We start from the raw sequence: 22,406 nt of genomic DNA on the forward strand, positions 1-22,406 counted from the left end.
TCTCTTGGCGATATTCGGGCGTGCAAATTTTTGCTGCAATACCTCACCGCTCTGACGCTTTCTGATGTGATGTGGTTTGGTGTGGTGTGGTGTGGCGTGACGTTTTGTCGCCTGGCGTGATGTCACACAGCACTAGCATGACATGGCATGGCACGGTATGTTTTAATGTGGTGTAATGTGGCCCGGGTGTGCCAAGGCATGGTATGGTATGGACATGGCAACATTGCGGCTGTACGTGGTGTGGTGTACATGTGGTGTGGTAATATATCGTATAACTCAAAAATTGCTGGAGAAAATATGTAAAATATTTGGGCATCAATTAAGCAAATGACAGCTTGCCCCCTCACCCCAAGTAGGAAGGGACATTGCGATAGCTGTACTTTACAGTGTTTTGATACATATTGCAGGGTGATTTGAACGATACCCATTTCAACACAGTCCACGACTGAATACAACAAAGCTTACGATTTACACAGCATACCATGGCAACATACAGAAACGTGTCACGACATATGAAGTTGTCCCTTCTTCTCATGTAGAGTTCGCAAGACCAGGCCCTCCCATACATCAAAAGTATTATCAACCGATTTTCCTTATCTTTCAATTGTTTTGTTGACAGGTTTTCAGCAACATGCATCAACATCGAACCAACAAATCTGACACATAATCAAAACAATAAAATGTAAATAAAAAGTACATGATTTTGTTTACATTTCTTACACTCGGCGTGTTTGTTTTCTCCCGGTTCTAAAAATATACAAGTTATGATGAATAGCATATTTATGCGAATACTCCCTAAGTAAGCTTATTTAGTTAATGGAACATTTAGCATTTTACTCCATATGAAGGCTATCAACTACGGCAATCTAAATTTTACTCCGGGTTTCGTTGTCTCATTGCCGTTACAATCTATCGCAACCTCAGAAGATTTAATTTTATTGGCGATAAGACGTCTAACTAAGACATAAACAAGAACCGGGCCTATCATAAGCAACCTTTCATGGTCGATGCAAATTAGTTCCGAAATGAAACACAGTATCCTCATGGTTTCCTCTGACCTTGACAGGCCGTCGCCAACGCATGAACTACAAAACGAAAAGTGATAGTTTAAACTTGTAAATGCTGGCTCATGCTTGCGAATGTGATACAGTAATATATACCCTTTTGAATAACAGCAACGATGGGATTTTTCTGTCACACTTTGCGACTTACAAAAGAGCCCTCGACGTTCAATGCCCCGCACAATTATTTCAGGGTCGCAAAACACATTGGAATTTTGATTTCGAACCTGTCGATTCTGTAAGTTCTTGTCACAACAAATAACTACAATTTCGTAAATCCATTGATTTAATGCCACTGGTGTTTGTTGGCTTAACATCTTCAAAGCGATCTGACTCATTCCCGCCATGGTATTTGGTGCGATGTTTCTTGTTTTGTCCGTAACTGAAGTAAATAATGTTGAAAGGTTATATCACTATTCCCTGTTCGAGTTAAAGATGGATATGTGCCGGTAGAATCTAAATGTACCTTCGCTGTCTTGCTAGCTGTCAATGTAATCGATCAAGCTGATAGAGAATTAGACTTGAACAATGAAACAACTATTCAATTCTATTTTGTATTCTTTCCATACTCTATCGTACAGAGGAGCTCATGTCGGAGTTTCATAACATATCAGAGACCAAAGAACGTTATAGAACTTATGTTGAGATGTACAAGACTACTTAGATGACTTTATGATTGTAGAATTGGTATGTAACAAGGGCCTAAACCGATCTGTACTAAAATAGTTCAATACTATTGTTTTTAACATGTAACAGGTTTCGTTTCTACGTGGAAGCGAGTGCAGCGTAGGTTATCGACAAGCCTTATATTTATATGAGATAATAGGTACCGGTATGTAAGGTATTTTGTGCTTTCCAATGGTCAACGTTGCCTCAAAATAGACTCTGATAATTGATAATTATTATACAGTACTGTAGCCTAGATTTTTAGTTAGTAAGTTCGTTTGGTTCCATATCATTCCTAGAGACGGTTCTTCCAAAAGGTGAAATATATCGTTGAAATGAGTTTGTAGGTCGTTACAACTGATGGCCATATTTAGCGGAAGGTAACGACGTAGTGCATAGAATGGATGATGGGTGTACGTCATAAGAGAAACGAAGAATTAAATAATCATTACTATTGGTGGCGCACCTGATTTCGATATTTATTATATTGCATGACCCGGGCTTATTTCAAAATAGCGTCGTCCTCGAATACTGAGGTTTATCTGCTTCATGTGACCTGAAACGAGCATTTTGAAACAAATTTTTCAGCTGTCTTTATCAGAATGAGATCATGTTGTCATCGAAGTCCATTTTCGACTGGGATTTCCAATGATGATATTTTTCATTGCCGTGAAACACTATCCAAAGTGGCACAGTTAATAGTTACAATGGGTTATGTACTCTTTCCAAATGCTTAGGTATATACAAATTACATTGATTATATATATATATATATATATATATATATATATATATATATATATATATATATATATATATATTTATATTTATATTTATATATATTGAAATGACTATCAAGCAATCTGTAAATGTGTAAATGAAATGTTAAAACATTGGACACGGTGTAAATCGGTTTTAGTTTTATTGGTTTAAACGACTTCAATGTTTCGCTTAAAATTCCTACGACCAATTGTCTCGATACGATAGTCGTTTATTTCAGTTTGTCTCGCTCTTCAGTGAGCCTAGCCCAGTGACGTCACCGTTATGTTCGACGATAATGCCCAAGCAGGTACATCATCAAAGTTCAGAAACCACCATCCGTATGTGTTCACGCCAATGTTTAACACCACGAGGCATATTATGTTCATTACCAATCCAGTTTTTATCTGAAGCGAAAAGAAAGAAAGAAAAATGTCAAATAAGATTTCTCATCTCCTTGCCACTTTATCGTACATCTTCATTGTTCGTCGCCTGGTTGGCTTCTAAATCAGATTCGAGGATAATCTATTCGATTTCAAGAGGAAGATTTCTTTTTTTGTTCACAGATCCGAATTCTTGACACTGACAAGAAATGAACTGAAACGGAAACTTATACTGTAGATGTATCGATACGTCTCGGGTAGTGAATTAAAAAAGTGAATTAAAAAGTACCCTAGCTTTTATGTTCTTCTTTACACCGCTGGATGGTGGCACAACTGCGAATTCCCTGAATGTACTCACTGGCAACAGTTTCGCCACATTGTGCTATAAACTTGTCAGAACACTTAAGAACACTTTTTTAAGTTTCCCTTTTCTTGAACAAGACTTGGAAATACACGTTTTAGAATGTTATGGTACCATACATATATACCAAACGGCGCGAATATCTCTGTATACCTTTTAATGTTGAAAAGTTAAGTTTACAGGAGCTTCATTATGAAACAATCATTAGGAGCCCAGTTATGAAAGATAGGTTAAGATCATAATTTATTCTTACAAACACCTCTGTAATTCTTTTACATATATACAAGGCCGATTAACAGAAGTGGACGAATAGTTAAATTGCAATGCAGGAGAAAAAACAGCTTCACATCTCTTTTTCAAGTTGAAAACGTGGAATTCATATTTTGGTCTTCAGGAATTTGAACACCTCTGGGTATCGATACAGTAACAGTATAAGTTGTTCGTTGCCGATTTTAGTAGTGCTTAGGACCGCCACCCAGTGGTGAAATTAAACTTTAAAAGACATGGTGTTCATTGAAATGCTGGCGCTGTTGTGAGGGGTTAAACTTACCATTTGAAAAGTGGTAACAGATCCGTATGAAATAATGAGTGCATTTACAACTGAACCAGCGGGCAAACAGAAAGCCAGGTTGGTGGCCAATGTCAACGACAGTATGAAGTAATGTGGATGAATGTCTTGTTCCAAAGCCTAAAAAATAATGTAGTACAATGACTTTGTGAATGAATTAAGATAGAAAAAAAAACTGAAGAAAGAGCGGAATTTAGATTTCAGATTTATATTTTTTGTTTTCTAATGTTTTACCTTTGCCTTTTTCTAATTGGAAAGACAACTCGTTTTACTATGGCACTCGTACCAAATGTGAAGGAAGACACAAATTTGAAAATAGCTTTGAGACTTCACCGCGTTTAAGAAATCCATCAGCATTCCAGAGCAGATTGACTTCTATAAGTGAACAGCAACAAACTGATCACTAACAGGAAACATCGAATATTTCTTGAATGTTTTGCCAGACAGTGTCTAAATTTGAATCTAAAATAATCCCGGAATTGAAAATTGGTATCTTTCAAAAGGTGTACTTAAATATTCATCAGATCTTTGTACTGTTAGAATCGTCAGATATAACCCTCTACCATCGGAAAATCATCGTCTTAATTAAAGGATGACAAGAACAAGCAACTCGCAAACGACAAAAAGCATATAACTGGTCATAAAACAAATAGTACTTTAACGTCAGGTTAAGAAACTTTACATATACCCCGTGGAAAATTTATCGAACTTACTGTCCGTGCGAGCACCGGTATAGTTACTGCCATGACCATTGAAGAACTTATGAATTCCGTTAGCGCTGCACAAGTTACAGTTACAACGAGCATTACCAGCCAGTATGGGAGAGATGCTATGAACTCAAACTGGTCGCCAATAAGGTCTGCTAGTCCAGATTCCTAGAAGTCAATTTAATGACAAAACAAATTGACAGAAGCTCTATATTTGAGATCTCCGCGTAGCCTTCTCTATTAAACCTAACATAAGATGAATCGCTTTTAAATATTCGAGAGACCCGTAACTTTGGACGAAGTCAAGAGTCACTCTTTAGGGATCATTTATATGTGCATAAGAATTTTAGGACTGCATATTTTGACGAATGCTACAATAATGTGCAATTTTTCATGAATGTCCTGAAGACAAAAATAACTATATCGGCTTTTGGGGACTGTCACACTCCATAAATATTTTGTAGGTGTGGAGTAAATCATGTAATACCTCCGCTTGGAAATCCCTGTGAACGAAAAGTCTCTTTATCTCACCTTAGTGGCTTCAGCTGTGGATAGAAGTCCGCCGGCATAGATGAGTATGCCCCAAGGAACCATTGCGTCGGCGGATTTCCATTCTAACAAGCCCACATACGGCTTATCGTCTGCGTGGTAAAAATTACATATTGTCAAACAATGACAGTATATTTCTTGGGCATATTTTATGACAGTACCAATGAAGCAATGTCAAAGGCGAGGTGTCGTTCACAGTTCATTTCAATCTAGTCTGATTTGACGTTGCTCTGTCTCTTTTTTATGTTACAAGTACAAGCTTGAGTGCTAGGCAACCAAAGTGTAACTTCTCTCTGAAACGTCACGTCGACCTTTCTAAAACTTATTATAACTTTTTTTAGTAAAATAAGGTTCCAACTATGCATGCGACGACGGTTCAATTATACTACAAATAAAACTATACTACCAATGAAAACCAATTGCTATAGTATATACTGGAGGTTCAGTTCATTCTGTTGTATTCAAAACAAGACTTTTCACTGTACCAAAAAGAGATCACGATTTTCATCAATAAAATTTGATTTTAAAGACAGAAAGAAGTGTAACGTACAAGTCTATTTGGTATGCATTTACTCGGCTTTTGGTCATTTTTTTATTTCATTGCTTGCGATCTATACCACCGACAGAAAAGTCTCTCACCATGAATGTTAAACTTCGGTTTCTTTCTCGGTAGAATAAAACATATTAATGCAACACCAGCGGTGATTGTACTAGATTCGACGTACCTACAAGAGAAATCAAACACAGCGATATCAAATATTTAACATCATAGATTACGCCCTTCTACAAGTGCCCAATGTGCGATGTGTGATAACGAATATACGAGTGTGAGTGCTTCTGAACTCCACAACGCGTAGAGAGGTCGCAGTCAGTGTAACAGTATTTACCTCGATTATTTAACCACTCTTTTTGACAGTGGGGATTTGGCCTAGTGGTTCTGTCTGTAACTTCTCCGCTAGATGACTAGATGCCGTAGGTTGTGAGTTCGTACCCGATTAAAAACAATTATTATCATATGTGAAAACAGCTGAATACCGATTGTCTTTGAACCAATTTAACACTGTAGGACTTGAGGGTAAACAGGAGAATGACATATATGATATGATATATATATCTTCAATGATATATGTCTTCAAGTCGCATGTACTTTATTGAAAAATTATGCCGACCCCTCGACATGGACGACATGGAGTTTAATATTACACTCTCGGAAAACTATTTACGCATGCTATGGTTGGACAATAGATGACCTTTGACTGCACTCACCCTGGTGAAAACCAGTCACTCCAGCCGGGCATGAAGTTTGGGTCTTCAAAAAACCAAACAAGAACTAAGAATAGAAACACTACGATGATTGTCTTTTCTGCAAATCTAAATACATGACAATAATAATAACAGTTACTATTATCATCATCACATCATTACTACCACCACAATCAACACCACCAGCACCAACACTTTATCAACACTAACACCACCAGCAGCACTACCACCACCACCACCAGCAGCACTACCACCACCATCAGCAGCACTACCATCACCATCAACACCACCACTACCAACACCACTACCACCACTACTACCAACACCACTACTAAAACCACCACCACTACCACCACCAACTACCACTTCTTAAGTTTTCATTTCTTCTCCTTGACAAATAAGAATATCTTGCAAACAAAAAACAGCAAAATAGCATTCGTGTTCTGATTTTATAATATCTGATTATGCCATATAACTCTCTCATTAGAGGATAAAGAAGAACTCTAGTAGAAACACACTTACGTAATGGGTCCCATACTCTCGTATTCTTCACGTAGGACCCGAATAATATCATCGCCCTTATTCTCATTCACTTCTTTTCTATGGCAACAACGGCGAGGAAAATTGGTCTGATTGCGAAAGCATTTTACCACAGACGATCTCGTTCAAATACAGATAAAGGCGAGAAAGTTAGTACAAGTTGCTCGGAAGGTTAGGAGAACATCAAAAATGAAAATTTTAAGGTTGCTTTTTCACTTTTATCATTATTCAGATTACTGAATTGAAATAGACCTTATTCAACAGTAATTACTCTGATTAATAGAAAGAAAAAAAATCGAAGAAGGATAAGGAAAAGGTTACGTAAGGTTAGAGTATTATCGTATGTGTGTACGTTGGTTCATAGCAAAACCATAGGTATTATGTAATGCCAACGATCAGACACGATATTTTCGCAATGAATATAGGCTGAGTTACTAACAGCAAAGCAGTTGTTCCTGGTCGATTTATTTTTATCAAAAGAAGGTTGTGATGATAATAAATTTGCTACTTTGAAATAAATACGGCAAGTGGAAAGACGAGTGTTGTCCATTAAATGAACCAAACAGAAACGTAGGGCTAACGATGCAATGGAAAACATTAAACATGTTTATGCCATTAACATGCCATTAAACATGGCATTCGTATTTGCCATAACCAAAAAATTGACGTAAAACATTCCTGGGGTGAATAATTAATGTACCTACTTAAGATCAAGATAGAATAGTGCCAGCCATACCCATCCAAGTATCAAAGACACCAGCTGTATAGGTGCTGAAAACAACATCCAATTTCCAAAACTTATCTTTGCCTCCGAGTTATAGTAGCTGTAGAAGACATGCTCGATTTAGTGTTAATTTAATAAACGACCTTGCAAGACATTTACGGATGGTTCATGACAAAATGATATCGTTAGCTTGCATCCACGTACGTTATTATCTTGAATAGAAACTTTATTGTCCGTTCTCGTCCAGAACATGGTTTTCAATGATATTGTCTGTTATGAGAGTTAGGATTTCCTTTGCTCAATATCTGATTAAATCAGGTGTTAAGACGGCGACGCTTCAACTTTGCTGGTTCTTTGATGTTGTCGGTATCTGATTGTCGCTGCGACTATATTCAGATTCGTCTCCCTTATGAATCCGGTATGTAGCGGAGTAAAACACTCAGTCAATTTCTTGCTGAATTTGATAAGCAAAGTTGAAACCGGACACTGCACCTTATTTGCAATTTTATATTAATTCGGTCCTTAATATCTGAGCAAGGCTTACGGTTCGTTGTGGTTCATGTGATAACTTACATTTCTAGGTTAGCGTTCATTATAACTTGATTTATCGTCCCTATCAGAGACCCAGCTCCCCCTATCGTGGTGGAATAGACTAGCCAAAGGTTGAAACACGTAACGAGATTTTTGTTGTAATTATTTCGGTTGCCTTCCTCCGACTGACTCTTCTCACTGAGAACCTCAGTGCTTTTGTTGACTGTGTCGTCCATCTCAACTCTGTGTGTTTTAACAAGAAAATGTGTAAATATGTTGTCACATGTCAAATCTTCGCTGAAGTCAACCCCAAAAATGTTAATATTCCCCTACTAAGTATTTGAAATAACGTAAATGAAAGTTCCTGCGCTTACAGGTAGATGATGTGAATAGGAGATTCTACCTTCTCAGTTCTCTTCCTTCCAGTTGTATTTCTTCTCCGTTCGGTGCCTCGTCTTCATCATAATGCTTTTCGGGCAAATGAACAATATCACACTTTTTAAATCTTTGAGTGATGGCGGCAGCCAACGTAATTACACATGTAAGGGACACCTTCGCCATATAACATTCTATATTTTGAAATCTGTCTGTACATGTGCATTGGGGTTACCGTAAAATGATCGCTCTTCAATCATGGATTGCTTGAAAATGATAAACTAAACGAAGAAAATATTCCCATTCGTCATATAACACAATTACGGCTAGGTGGGGATATATATCATGTAAATGCCAAAGCTCACGTAAATGCTAAAGAACAAGCACACTTCACATTTCGATAATTTTCTCAACCTCGGGAAACCTTAACAATAATACTAATTATTTCCAGTAGCATTGATACAGCATTCATTTTGTTTCACCTGACATGATATATCTGACCCGTACCTTTACGCCCACCGACACCCTAGTTTCGTGAGTTGACAGCTGGTCCACCAGAGCCACGACGATGGGCAACATCATCGATACCAGGGCAAGATTCAATATCCACAACGATAGGAATCCAGTCACGATCATCATGGAAAGCAGCAACCTAAATGATATGTTGGTTGCTTAAAAACATGACTAGAATGGTACTTATTGCTCGATTAACTAATTGGCTAATGTGAGAATTTCTTTGTGTGCTGTTCCAGTTTACAGACCTATGAAGGGCAAAACAGAGATTGTAATAAAAGGATATAGTAAGTGGATAAATGGGTGACAATACGAATTAATTGTAACGTTCCTTCCCTTAAACTAGAGTAAAAGGTGCCTAAGTTCGGCCAGTAAGTATGCCGCTTCGAGTGCACCGCCAATAAATCATAAAATGTACGACCTGTGGGGCATGAGCGTTCATAATCTTTCTGTCGTCGTCGATTCAAATGAATATTATAACTTGAAAATAACAGACTATCAATATTCCCGCCATCTTGATCTAAATGTTTTGACAACATTATGGCGTTGGGTAAGTCAATGAGTACTAATTAACAATGTGATTTATTGTATGGTGTTCCGCATGGACAATGTTTCAATGCACGATATCGATGAAGTGGTACGTGTTTATTGAAGATAACGAGTGATATTTTTATTATGGCCTAGTCAAACAATTCATTGTATATCGATATGCATTGGCATGAGGACAAAATGTTTTCTAACTGTCATTTTGTCAGGGACAACAAACAAATTACATTAGGCTGTTTTGCGTTTTAAAACCGGGTTATGACAAAAATGGTTGGCCTAAGCCTTGATTCTCGTGCAACCAGATATGAACTGAAAATGCTCACGTGTTTCATTATGTATTGTAGTTGTGTGTAAATTTAAACTTTTGCAACATGTTTGCAACTTTATTGAAAGTGTTATGATCAACATTATGAATAATATTCACCACAGATTAATTCTAAAGGTCATTCAGTATACAAATATGTAACTGGCTGAAATCACTTTGACTGCTGTAATTGTATCACCACTTTATATAGGAATAAAACACTAAATCCCTTTGACTGCTGTATATATAGCCTTTGGTCAAGTCCTTCAAGCTATATATGCCAAACTGTGAAAGCTCATTAGATATGCAAATTATGAATTAGCTGACATGAAAATGCGAAGTGACCTTAAATATTATTTTAACCTGGTATCATCAATGCACATAGCATGTTTTGCCGACTTTGATTGAGTAAATCCCAGTATATATCCCTCATTAGGAAAATTAATTTCCGATTACTATATGTGTGTGTACTGCGTGTCTGTGTGTCGTCTGCTCCACGCACACCGTGTTGTTCGGTCGCGCACAGAATTGCAACATCCAAGTCGGTTACTGTGACCAACTCTTTTTGGGTTGGAAGCAGTGGCCGACTGGTTTTGTGTGAGGCCTATCAGCTAGGCGATGTTGCCGTGAGTGTGGGGGGTTCGAATCCCTTAGGGTTATAGTAAAATTTATATATGCATAGCATGTTTCACCAACTTTGATCAAGTAAGTCCCGGTACATACATCCCTCATTAGGAAAGTTCATTAAATATTCAAATTAGGAATTGGCTAAAATAAAATGCTTAATGACTTTGAATAATATCGTATCGAAGTATCGTAAATGTACATAACAAGTTTCGTCAACTTCGGTCCCGTCAATCAAGATATATATCCTTAATAAGGAAAGTTCATTAAATATTAAAATTAGGAATTGGCTGAAGTAAAAATGCTTAATGACTTTAATTTTGATCTAGTTAATTCAGATATATATCCCTAATTCAGAAATTTCATTAAATATGCAAATTAGCAATTATGTTTCATGTCACGTGAATACCTTTCACGGCTGATATATCTTGATGTAATCAACATTTGTAGCAAATCTCATCACACACGTGAACACGTGAGCTAAAAATGTAGCATTGTCCTTTAGGCAAGCATTAAACATCACCCAGCCCAAATTATCCCTAAGAGTGTAATATTTGTACCGATGTATTTCTCTTTTTCTGCAGCAATGCCATCAAAATTGGATATGATGAAAACACTGTGAATAGTTTTGAATCAATAATGAAAATCCTTGATGTATATACTTTACTGTTTTTAAAGAAAATGATAAAATGTGTTTGTAGGAAATATTTTACACAAAGGCATTTGGAAGAGTGTTTAAAAGATACATTTCATCATGCAACATGTAGTCTTTTATAATTTATGGCTAATAATACGACTATTCAACCTATTTTCATTAAAGCGATAACACTATTTCCCATGTCCACAAATCTATGACTTGATCAAGCACGGAATGTTGCATATAACTAAATTAACTTTTCCTGTCTCCTGGCCACGATCGCTTGGTTTAAAAATGTCAACGAAATACCAAATGAAATGCTGCGTTTCGCAGATATCTTGCTTCCATCGGTCCTTGTACCGATAAAGTTGGTAAGGTGACAAAATGGTGTATCCTAACTGGAGCCTGCTTACCTTTTTGGATCAGATCCAGCCAAAAGCAATGCACGTAGTGCAATTCTTCGGTGGAGTCCGTAACGCTGTACAGCTGAAGCTATAAGCATTATGGCAATGAAGAGAACAAGGAACTCGACCATGTAAAACACACACACGTCGGCCATGGTTAAAACTTCGAACAAAGGGTGGAGAAACAAAGGCAGTAGACCTGTAACTGGCAGAGGAACGGCTTGTGTGGTCCATAGGACAGCCAGAATCATAAGGACGAAGCCACATCTTGCTGTCTATTATTTGTGTATGGAATAACATGAATTATACGCGATAAATTAAACAGGTCGAGAGCCACACATCGAATATAAATATGCGATTAAAATTGGAGCTCTTTTCATTTAATTTTCGAAGCTATTGCTTCAAATTCTTATTCGTAGCTAGTTTTCTTCGTCAAGATCTGTAAAATATGAGTACTTCAGTTTAAGTCTAATTCTTCCATGTCCATAGGATAACGAAGAACCGTAAACTCATTAGGGAAAGGTGAAAGAGATGGCCTAGGTACCAGGACTGATACATTAAAAACTCACAAATACTCAATAAATGAGTAAAGTTTTCACTTATTCAGAGTCGCCTTGTCTTCTCACTTCAAGATTCAACGGCTGTACATCGATGCCGCATAGTAACATGACACTACACTTAAAGGTGCAAATTCAAATTGTGCCCATACCTTTGATTCGTAGTGAACAATTAGCAAAGGAGACAATAACAGCGGTGTCAACAGAAGAATCAAGATATTTCGCTTGCAGTACAAATATCTCAGGACATCCTTGCAGCTCGTCATTGTGTACTACAACTCTTAGACGTAAATTTAGTCAACTGAAAAAGTACCAGGCTTAACGAACCGCAGTTTGTCATACCTGCACTCTCTTTATCGGTACCACCGTCCCAATCGGTCGACTCCACTCAACGCAAGAGATAAGCTCTGCAAACGCGACGTTCAGAGGATCAATACAGGATTACACTATGGAACTCCTAGAGGGCGGAGATGAATTTCTGTAGGCAAGTATCTTGAACATTGCGATGCACATGGTGCACGCGATGGCAAGCAAGCTTTCAATCATATTTATCTCATCTGTTTCTTGAACAAAGATGTTTTTCCTTTTGCTACTGAATTATTCATTACCCTTCTGATCAACTCCATAATCTACATGAATAGAGCAAATTCTTTCCTTTACACGATTTCATTTCACATCGCTGTTCTATCAAGATGACACTGTGTGTCGTATAAGACATGCATAATTGCAGTTACCTGTGTCACAACGAGGTCGAGCAAACAATGAGCCACTGACCCTAAAAGTGAGGATCTATGATTCAACCAAACGAACTAAACAACAAACTTTATAAGCGAGCAAGTTTTGACCGTTTCTGAGCCTCATCAAAGTGCATGCTTGTCGTGTCATCTTTGTGGTTGCATTCCATGCATAGTACTTTAACTGTTCCATAGTCACTATATACTGTACATTGACTAGTCGGTTGTTTGTAGATGTCATAGTAATGAAAAAGCTATCTGCAAGGACCTTTGGCAATTTGGCACTTATCATGGATTGACATTTGCTCGTTCCTAAAGGATGAATCACATAGAATACCATATTTGGTGAAAGTTTCTACAACATTTAAATGTGTTACAGTTGTAACTTTTCTATCACAGAGAGTCGTTTAGATACCATCTTCATATTACAAACCTGATTATTGCGTTTACTGTTGGTGCTGACTCGTGTACTCATTTATTTGTATCCTCCAAAATTTAAATAAAGACCTGAAAGTGATTGCAGACAATGCTTGAGAAACGTTCGCCGTAATCTGATACCAAAGATAACTTGTTGCAAATGTTGACTTTTCTATTGATAAGCAACATGTAGACTAGTCGAGTTCTGCAAAGCAAACCGGACACTCAATCAAACTCCACTGTAGTAACAGTAGCTCCTTGTCATGACAAATGTGCTTTAATATCCACCATGTAAATGCTTTCTCTTATCCTACAGGGCATACTGTTGAGTATGGTATTCTTAATTGAAGTTTACACCATCGACGCATTTTCTTATCTTGCTCCGTGTCTCATTTCACGTATCTATAAGTCTCTTTCACGTCGGAGCAAACTCACTTGTCCACCATTGGTACAGTATGTTCACTACTATAATTGTATTTCGGTTTTTTTCGGCTTTAAGATTGCTTTTAAAGCTACCTTACAGTGAACTTAACGAATATGACCCCATACGGCATGGAGCAGTTGAAATGTCTAGCCCCTCAAGCTTCAGTGAGAGCACCGCGACGTGCTATCGATACAGAACTACTACTATGTTTAATATCAGCCAATTAAGATAACGCTCTTTTATACCCGCCAACGCCTTATCGTACTTTAGGACACCTTATTACTTTTTATTACAGTCTGTCGTAAAGTGAATTGGTTCGCCAGACCTGCAGCCTATGATCTTTTCTCAAGGTCGGTTTTTAAGGTCGGTTTGTTTCTCTGAGCATGGTTATCAAAACGTACTTAACACACAGGTTTGAACATGTTCAATTGTTTAAAATCATGAGGATTGATTTATTTAAAAATACTTGTGGTATACCATTTTCGAAAACATACACGGGACTGAACTGTGTAAAGATAGCATCGAAGGTAAGTGTAAATAGTGTCAGCTATAAAGAAAACGATGCATATTATCATTGAAATTATCACACTGACATATATCTGGGTAAGAAGCTAATGTAACAGTGTACATGAAAAAACGCCAAGACACACACCCTGTCTGCCATATAAAGAGAGGGGCGTATCCAAAAGGTTATCAGGGTTCATTTCTTCCTGAGACAAAATGAGTTTATCGACCTCTTAAGGTCGTTATTGCAAATTAACGGCTTAAAACTTGTCTGTAACACGAGCATTGCTGACAATTTTGTTTATCGTCCCATCTCTGTGAAAATAGTATTTCGCACTTTCTATTGTTTCCCCGCGGCTCTCGGCTTTGGTAACACGAGGAAACCTAGCCCACTGACGTCACATTTGCAGAGAAGGCCCAGGCTGGTACATCATCAAAGTTCAGAAGCCACCATCCATATGTGTTCACACCAATGTTTAACACCACGAAGCATATAAAGTTCATCACGACTCCTGTTTTTATCTAAAGCAATAGGAGATACAAACGTTTTGTGGAAAAATTCATTTGCAATCTCTCATATTCAGGAATGATCGATTTATTATACAGCGTCAATTCTGCTGTACGCAAAGATACTTTTTTTCATCGCCGGGTATATTTACAGCTTTTGATTGTATGACACAGCCTATTGTTACTTTGTAGGAGAGTGATTAACGTAAGACAAACGGTTAGGCAGTATGTGCGTCAAAGGCGAAAGACTTAGCTCCAACTCTCCTTGACTAAACTTTCAACCACGATTCTCTTTCAAAATCAAGAATAAAACTCAGGGTCACCGCGCAACCTTTGGCACCAGAGCATTACATTAACGTAAAATTACCAACGTTTGAAATTCAAAATTGTCGCAATCCTTGTCTTAACTCTAGGGAACGAGCGAGAGCTTAAAATGAACCTACATTATGGCAGATCAGAAAACAATCATAAAAATTTGAGAGTCCGAATATCTTTCTCCGAGGCGCATTCTAACTTAAAGTGATTCCTTGGGTTAAAGGTGTCAACTCGGTTAGTACTACGGTCGATCGCTTCATTCATTTGATTTTCGTTTAAGGAGAAGGAGATAACATTTGGACATTTATTTGAACATTTACGCCATGCATTTATATGCACCACAAAGAGGCGACAGAGGTGAATGCTGTGCTCACAGGCATTTGTGCTTAAATGTTGCATTATATACCTACCATTTGAAAGGTTGTGACAGATCCATTTGATATTACAAGAGCATTAACAAGTGAACCAGCCGGCAGGCAGAAAGCTAGGTTGAGCGACAGTGTTAATGATAATACGAAGTAATGCGGATGAATATCTTGTTCCAATGCCTGTGTTGGTAGAAGTTGATAATTTGTCACACTACTGTTTGGTATACAGTACTAACATGAAAGGTAACTCCATGGGTTATGTTAAATGTCGGTATAAATATTTCCAGTTCCTTATATTTTGAATGACTAAGCAACATAATGTCGCTGATTTCAGCCGCAAATGTTAATATGAAGTAAAGAGACATCTTATATAGTTTTCACTAAACACCGTTTTTCTGAAGGTAAATATATTTATCTTCAAAACATTTAAGGTAGAATGTGCCACAGGGATATTCGGACTGTAGAATGTTTGCAATGCTTTCTGGTCTACCGTTTTGTTTTGTAACAAAGTTTTTACTATCTCAGTTTTCGATCTTCCCACGATAGGATGGCGGCAATTTTGAGATTTAAGTGTTCATAAACAATACGTAATGTGTTTTTCTGGTACCAAAGTTCGCAACATGACTCATGATTTGGTAAGAAATGGTTAAAGTTTAAGTCTTCCAGTTCCAAGGTGCGCAGTACCTTAACGTAGTATGCGCCGAAAGAGTGAAAGACTTAAACCTTTGCTCTAACCCTCCTAAATGAAACCTTCATCTTTTCTCTTACAACACCAAGAATAAAACTTAGGGCTCACTTTTCAAGGTTTCGTACTAGAGAAATAAATTACAGACATGTGTCGATATTTGAAAGTCAAAATGGCCGCTCTCTCTGTGTTAACTCTGTGGTAAAAAATACAATTTCAGTTCTGAGAAAAACTTAGACGGTGATAATTGTTCTTTCTCGAAGAGCTTTAAAACGAGTTCACGATAAGGGTAGATCAGAAAGGATTGAAAAAGTTGGAGTTCGAATATCTGGTCCCGAGGCGAATCATTCTAATGATACGATGAACAATGCATCTCGTCGGAGAAAAAAAGTTGTGTATATTTTGTCTTACTATCCTCGCAAGCACTGGTATGGTTACAGCCATGATGATGGAGGCGCTCATGAATTCCGTCAGCGCTATACCAAAGACAGTCACAACAAGCAAAACCAGCCAGTAGGGAAGAGAAGCCAGGAACTCAAACTGATCTCCAATGATGTCTGCAAGTCCAGTTACCTTAATTAAGATAAATTTAACAGACACGTTCCTGAAAATTTGAATGTGAGAGCCCACCCCTACCATTATCGCTCCCGCCCGTGTACAGCAAAAGTTACTGCGACATAAATACTACTGTCAAGAACGGGAACAATGCCTCATTTTCTATGTTTGCAAACTTTAACTTTTCAACACACATTCTCAATATGGATAGAAAGAGGTCTCGGTATAGCTTGAATTTTGTAGATAGACTTTAACTAATTCATAACTCTTAGACAGATTAAACCTTCATACAAGATGATTTAATCCATCATATCACATCCCAACATAAAAACTTTATAAACAATAATGCGAGTTATTCCAATCTCACCTTAGTGGCTTCAACTGAAGATAGAAGTCCGCCAGCAAAGATGAGTAAACCCCAGGGAACCATTGCCTCAGCGGATTTCCATTCCAACAAACCCGCATATGGCTTTTCGTCTATGAAGCAAATATTACATGGACGGTTATTGGAAGCATACATAGGAAGAATGAAAACCTTATGGCACAGTTCAGGCTCAAGAGCATATGTTATCTGATTTTACGTTGTATCGATCAATTCATTTAAAAATAAACAAAATTAATCAAAATTTAAATTTTATCGCTGTAAATCTACTTAGCCTCCGTAAATAGATTTCCAAGCAGTGAATAAGTATTTTCATAAGCAACAAAATACTTGCTTCAACAAAGCGGAAAGTGTGCATGCGCATGTGTACTTATTGGTTGCCAGTTTTGCGTGAGCTGATCTACTGTTAGCAAAAATAATTATTATAAGCCCAGAATGATTGTCATTTCTACTCGGTCAGTTTGGCTGTATTGGGACAAGTTTTGACCTAAACCGATGGTGGAGTTTCCCAACTTATCGTTCATGACGATGTTGTACGACAGACAACACATATTAAGTGGGTTTGTGTCCGGAGAACAGTGCAAGAAATATGTCCATTATCCTTTCACTCTGACTCGGTCTGTTATTTTCGCCAAAAATGGAGCTATTTGTAAGAGTCTGCCGGATCAAACATAGTGACGTAAGTCAATTGAGATGCGAACATGAATCTTCCGGTGCAATGTAGCTAACATCACATGATGACAACAGTTGTCATTTTCATTTTTATGAACTATGCCAACGGTTTAGATGGACAAATATAAAGAGAGAGCCTCTCACCTAGAATATCGATCTTCGGCCTCTTGCTTGGCAGGATAAAACATATCAAAGCGACTCCCGCAGTGATTGTGCTTGATTCCACGTACCTTAACATACCAAATCAAAAGTAGTATCATGTACTAGCAAGGTTACTCTACTGTACGGGGGATGTTAGAGTATCCTATATTTTAGGTTCCAAATACCTACCAGGTTCCAATGTCACTCAAAAATAAAATATATTCGTGCCGGCCATCAGCGACCTATAAGTATCACTTTAATGAGGACGAATTTATGCAAAATAACATTCTTGGCCCCCTGTGAATCACCATAATTCTGTTTATCTGTAACTTGACGAGATTTCTCCTTATTTCATGATCAATCTCTGAAAGAGAAGGCGTTCAGCTTTAAAATTTGTACTCACCCTGGTTGGAACAAATCATTCCAGCCTGGCATGAAGTTCGGCTCTTCCAAAAACCAGACAAGCATTAAGAAAACGAACACGACGGTAATTGTGTTTTCTGCCCACCTAGAATACAGAAACAACCACCACCACCACAACCACCACCACCACGGCCATCATCATCATCATCATCATCATCATCATCGTCATCATTATCGTCGTCGTCGTCGTCTTAATCGTTGATTTTGTCGTCGTATATAAATATATGTGTCCTCCTCCTCCTCCTCTTCCTCCTCGTTGTTGTTACCGTCGTATATAAATATCGTCGTCGTCATTATTATCATCATCATTATCATCGTCATCATCGTTGTCATTGTTGAATATAGAAATTATCATCATCACTGTCGTCTTCGTCGTCGTCGTCGTCATCATCGTCGTCATTATCACTATTATGTCATCATATGCACCGACTGTCGGTCTGAGCAGAAACAATGCAATCCATACTTACGTCATTGGTCCCATATCTGAATATCTTTCCTTAGGAGTCTAACAATATTGTCCTCCTCAAGGTTTTCGTTTTCTTGGCAACAGCGCCGGGTTTAGATTTGCGTTTTCGAAAGCAGTTCACTATACACATCCTGCCATTCAAATTAAAACCAATCATTTTATGGATTGGAAAACCGAACTGAATTGTTTACGTTTCGAAGTTTGTCAAAAACAACTGTGAAATGTGATGTCTTAAAGCTGCAGATACGTACTGTACCACACCACGCGAGTGTGAATGAATGGAATGGTTATTCATGTCAAAACACTACTTTTCGGCATTCATTATTTTCTAGATGCTGGAGAAATAAATGTGATGAAGTATCTATCAGAATTGTGTCACAGTCAAAATACTGTTGGCTCTTTTACAAAAATTATACTGCACGCTATTTCAAGCTCTAGCAAACTTATTAAAAAACCCGATGAGAAATATGATTCTTACGCTATTTTTTGCAATCTAACAGCATCATTCGAGAACACTGGCAAAAAATACTACTGCAACTTTATAGGAAGTTCGACCAAAGGCGTGGTGTACATGAGTATTTGGTCAATGTTAACTGATAAATATGAAACGAAAGACAGGAAACGCTACGGCAACCCAATTGGTTTTACTGATTGTTATTGATGTTATTATATTATTATTATTATTATTATTATTATTATTATTATTGTTGTTGTTATTACCGTTATCGTTGTTCTTTGTTGTTTTTGTGGTGGTGGTGGTGATGCTGCTGGTTGTGGTTGTTGGTTATTGTGTTGATTGTATAAGAGGGTAATCTACTTTTACATACAATTTCCCAAGACGATGATTTGTTAGTTGTATTGAATAAAAATACTTACTTCAGATCAAGATAAAAAAGTGCAAGCCACATCCATCCCAGTAACAACGATACTAGCTGTACAGGTGTGGAAATAACATCCAGTTTCCAAAACTTATCTTTGCTTCCGAGTTGTAGTAACTGAAGAGGAAATGCGAAAGACACGTTCTTATAAGGCTCGTAATGCGTATTTCTAACAATTGTACAAAGTGAGTCCCTTATCAACTTTCAGATGTACTGGTAAATATATTTATCAAAAATGTTCTTATCTTTACAAAAGTGATACATTAATTTAAGTCTCATTTGAAATTCGGTCAAAAACTTGTTCCAGCATGAGACTAGCTGTCCATTTTGTCAATATGTGCAAAATGGTTCAAGCTGCTGAAGCTGATCGCAGAAGGTGTAATTAAATTGGAAAGTGCAGTTCTTTATGTTTCCACAGAGTAAACTTCAATTTTGGCTCACGTGTTCACACACGTAAGCTAATATCACAGCAATGTCTGTCTACAGTCAGTCTATCTGTCTGTCTGTCTGTCTGTCTGTCTGACTGTTGGCGCAATATCTCAAGAACGGCTAAGGGATCAGAATGGAATTCGGTACATAGATTTAAATTTAGAATGGCAAGAACTGATTAGTTTTTGGTCGGTGTGGCTGGCATACTTCCTGCTCATTTACATAATTTATGATTTTAGGAAAAAAACGTGCATACAATGAGAACGGCTGCAAAGAATTGGATGAGATTTGCCACAAATGTTGATCCGCCATGAAAGACATAGGCTGTGACATTAAAGTTCATTCCTAATTTGCATATTCGATGAACTTTCTTAATTAGGGATATACTTCTAAATTTACTCAATCAAAATTAATGAAAACTTGGTTTGTACATTGAATTTACTATGATTTAACATTTCTGAAGCGTTTTTACAATAGCCAATTCCTAATTTGCATATTTAATAAACCCAGGTGGATATGTCTGCTGGTGGATTTCAGTCCCCGAGCATATCAGCAGCCTGGTATTCAATAATCTATAGACAACATGAATAGTACTAGAAATTTGAATACCGGTTTTAATATATTTGGTCTAGACCGTATCGACAAAACTACCCCTGATGGGCCATTGAGGACGAATGGTTCGTCAGCCACATATTATATTAAAAGATGTCCTCAAAGGAAATGTTGAATGTGACTGTGACTGCTCTGTGTCGCCATGCATGTCACACAAGGAATTGTAAAACATATGCAATTTTAATAACTGACACTATCATGCAGAGCAACTTATCCAAAAAGACGTACCACACTAAGGCTTTTGAAGACCTTTCCTGCCAAACCAAAAATGTCATCTATGGCATTGACTGTACTTTGTGTGGGTTGATATATGTCGAAGAGACTGGAGAAAACTATCAAGAGGATGTATGGCCATAGGTCAGGTGTAATTAATAACTTGCCGATGTGCCTATACACTCATTTTAACGGTCCTCGACATTCCATACTAAACATGAAAGTCCGAATATTGGAAAAAATCTATCATCTTTCCAATAGTTCTAAACTTAGCAGGAGCTACCGCAAGCAACGTGAACACTATTGGATCACTGAACTTGGCACAGCTATGCCGTATTAATGTAACGATAATTCTTGGGATGGTACTTTATCCAGCCCTAGGGGAGTCGTGTAAATGTGATGGGTTTATTTAACTATCACAGGAGAAGACGACGAAGCCATGGGCATAGACATGGTAATACCAGCAGTCCTCCCAAGTTCAGTGATCTATTTTCTATACTTAATCAGCCATTAGGAGTTCACAAAACAAGAACTACTTTGTTTGCTTGCTCTTTGCAAAAATTGAGATCTTTCCTGTCAAGAGTTCAAATGATGAATATCGACAATATAGCCCTGATTATCGTTTAGTTCAAATTATAATCGATATTAGCAATTACCGGCTGTTTAAGCCAGTAAGGACAGAACTGTTTAACAGTGACAAGCGTTTATTTTTTCATGTACAATTTGCAAACAAAGGAATTGACCAAATAAACATCAGCAATATATTGCATGATAAGAAAGTTGTGGAAAAAATACCTCCATATTTTAAATTTTAAGGTCCACCTATAGTGTCCTACTCATACACAAAAACCATTGCTAGGAAACTTTTTAACTATAACAATGTCTTGAAAAATTTCATTTTTCCTTAAAACAGAACAGCAGAACTTGCAATTGCTTGTCATCTCCCTTTTGCTATAAACCACTTGATCACATAATAACTCGTGACCTCATTACCAACAGCAAACTCCGGTAACTCTTTCAATATGGCCCAAAATATCGGGAACCACAAAATATTAATTGGAAATTTAATTTCAAAATTATCATGGATGCCGCCAAAAAATATGCAAGACAGTGGGCTGCAGTTGAGGAAGTTGATGTGGAATGCCTCTCTGACTGGCTGAGCAAAGTCAGAGATAAATTAAAATCACGTATTTCACATCTCCGTTCTCACACTAAAGTGTAAATAAATACTTCCTCAGTATTAGATGACCCGTCTGTCAAAGCATGCCTCGATGCTTTACACAACGAATATGTAGTAGTTCCTGCAGACAAAGCTTCAAACAACATTAACTTTCTCTGTAGGCATTATTATATCCAGTGTATAATAGATGAATTAAATCTTCATTGAGATAAGAGTAATACAACCTATACTCTTTCCTTCCTTTCTGATGAAGACATTTTTTCAAACCATTCATCTGTGCTCAATGAATTTGGCATTACCTTGAAAGAGAAGGACTAAACACTGCCTATGTTGTATTGGATACCTAAACTGCACAAGCGTTATTGCAGGATCAAGCAAATGCACTACTAAACATCTGTCACAATTATTGACTATAACTTTAACAACCAT

At 37.5% G+C, this 22,406-nt stretch overlaps 2 protein-coding genes across 2 annotated transcripts; both read right to left on the bottom strand.

Annotated features, from left to right (window-relative positions):
* Nucleotides 1-2,749: 2,749 nt before the first annotated feature.
* LOC139132224 (Na(+)/citrate cotransporter-like) lies at nucleotides 2,750-11,670 on the bottom strand. Its single transcript, XM_070698614.1, has 11 exons — nucleotides 11,525-11,670; nucleotides 8,995-9,139; nucleotides 8,516-8,580; nucleotides 8,155-8,355; nucleotides 6,840-6,917; nucleotides 6,472-6,663; nucleotides 5,694-5,779; nucleotides 5,037-5,146; nucleotides 4,608-4,673; nucleotides 3,781-3,918; nucleotides 2,750-2,893 (listed from the first exon to the last, which is right to left on the bottom strand). Exons 1-11 carry the CDS (start codon nucleotides 11,668-11,670, stop codon nucleotides 2,750-2,752), a joined length of 1,371 nt encoding a protein of 456 aa, XP_070554715.1.
* Nucleotides 11,671-14,150: 2,480 nt separating this feature from the next.
* On the bottom strand, nucleotides 14,151-19,610 carry LOC139131427 (Na(+)/dicarboxylate cotransporter 3-like). Its single transcript, XM_070697463.1, has 8 exons — nucleotides 19,542-19,610; nucleotides 18,667-18,796; nucleotides 18,180-18,284; nucleotides 17,780-17,865; nucleotides 16,949-17,058; nucleotides 16,438-16,599; nucleotides 15,384-15,521; nucleotides 14,151-14,673 (listed from the first exon to the last, which is right to left on the bottom strand). The coding sequence occupies exons 2-8, from the start codon at nucleotides 18,678-18,680 to the stop codon at nucleotides 14,536-14,538; spliced, it is 753 nt and encodes a 250-aa protein (XP_070553564.1). The 5' UTR covers nucleotides 18,681-18,796; nucleotides 19,542-19,610; the 3' UTR covers nucleotides 14,151-14,535.
* Between the last annotated feature and the right edge of the window lie 2,796 nt (nucleotides 19,611-22,406).

The sequence above is a fragment of the Ptychodera flava genome, chromosome 4 (genome assembly GCF_041260155.1).
Source record: "Ptychodera flava strain L36383 chromosome 4, AS_Pfla_20210202, whole genome shotgun sequence".
In the NCBI taxonomy this organism is placed as follows: Eukaryota; Metazoa; Hemichordata; class Enteropneusta; family Ptychoderidae; genus Ptychodera; species Ptychodera flava.

Coding starts and splice junctions, on each gene's coding strand:
- LOC139132224 (XM_070698614.1), bottom strand. CDS start 11,670: ATGGCCGACGTGTGTGTGTTTTACATGGTCGAGTTCCTTGTTCTCTTC. Junction 8,581..8,994: donor GGGTGTCGGTGGGCGTAAAG/GTACGGGTCAGA, acceptor TTGCCCGAAAAG/CATTATGATGAAGACGAGGC. Junction 2,894..3,780: donor CTGTTACCACTTTTCAAATG/GTAAGTTTAACC, acceptor TTTTCGCTTCAG/ATAAAAACTGGATTGGTAAT.
- LOC139131427 (XM_070697463.1), bottom strand. Junction 17,866..18,179: donor AATGATTTGTTCCAACCAGG/GTGAGTACAAAT, acceptor TGGTATGTTAAG/GTACGTGGAATCAAGCACAA. Junction 17,059..17,779: donor GCCGAAGATCGATATTCTAG/GTGAGAGGCTCT, acceptor TTTGCTTCATAG/ACGAAAAGCCATATGCGGGT.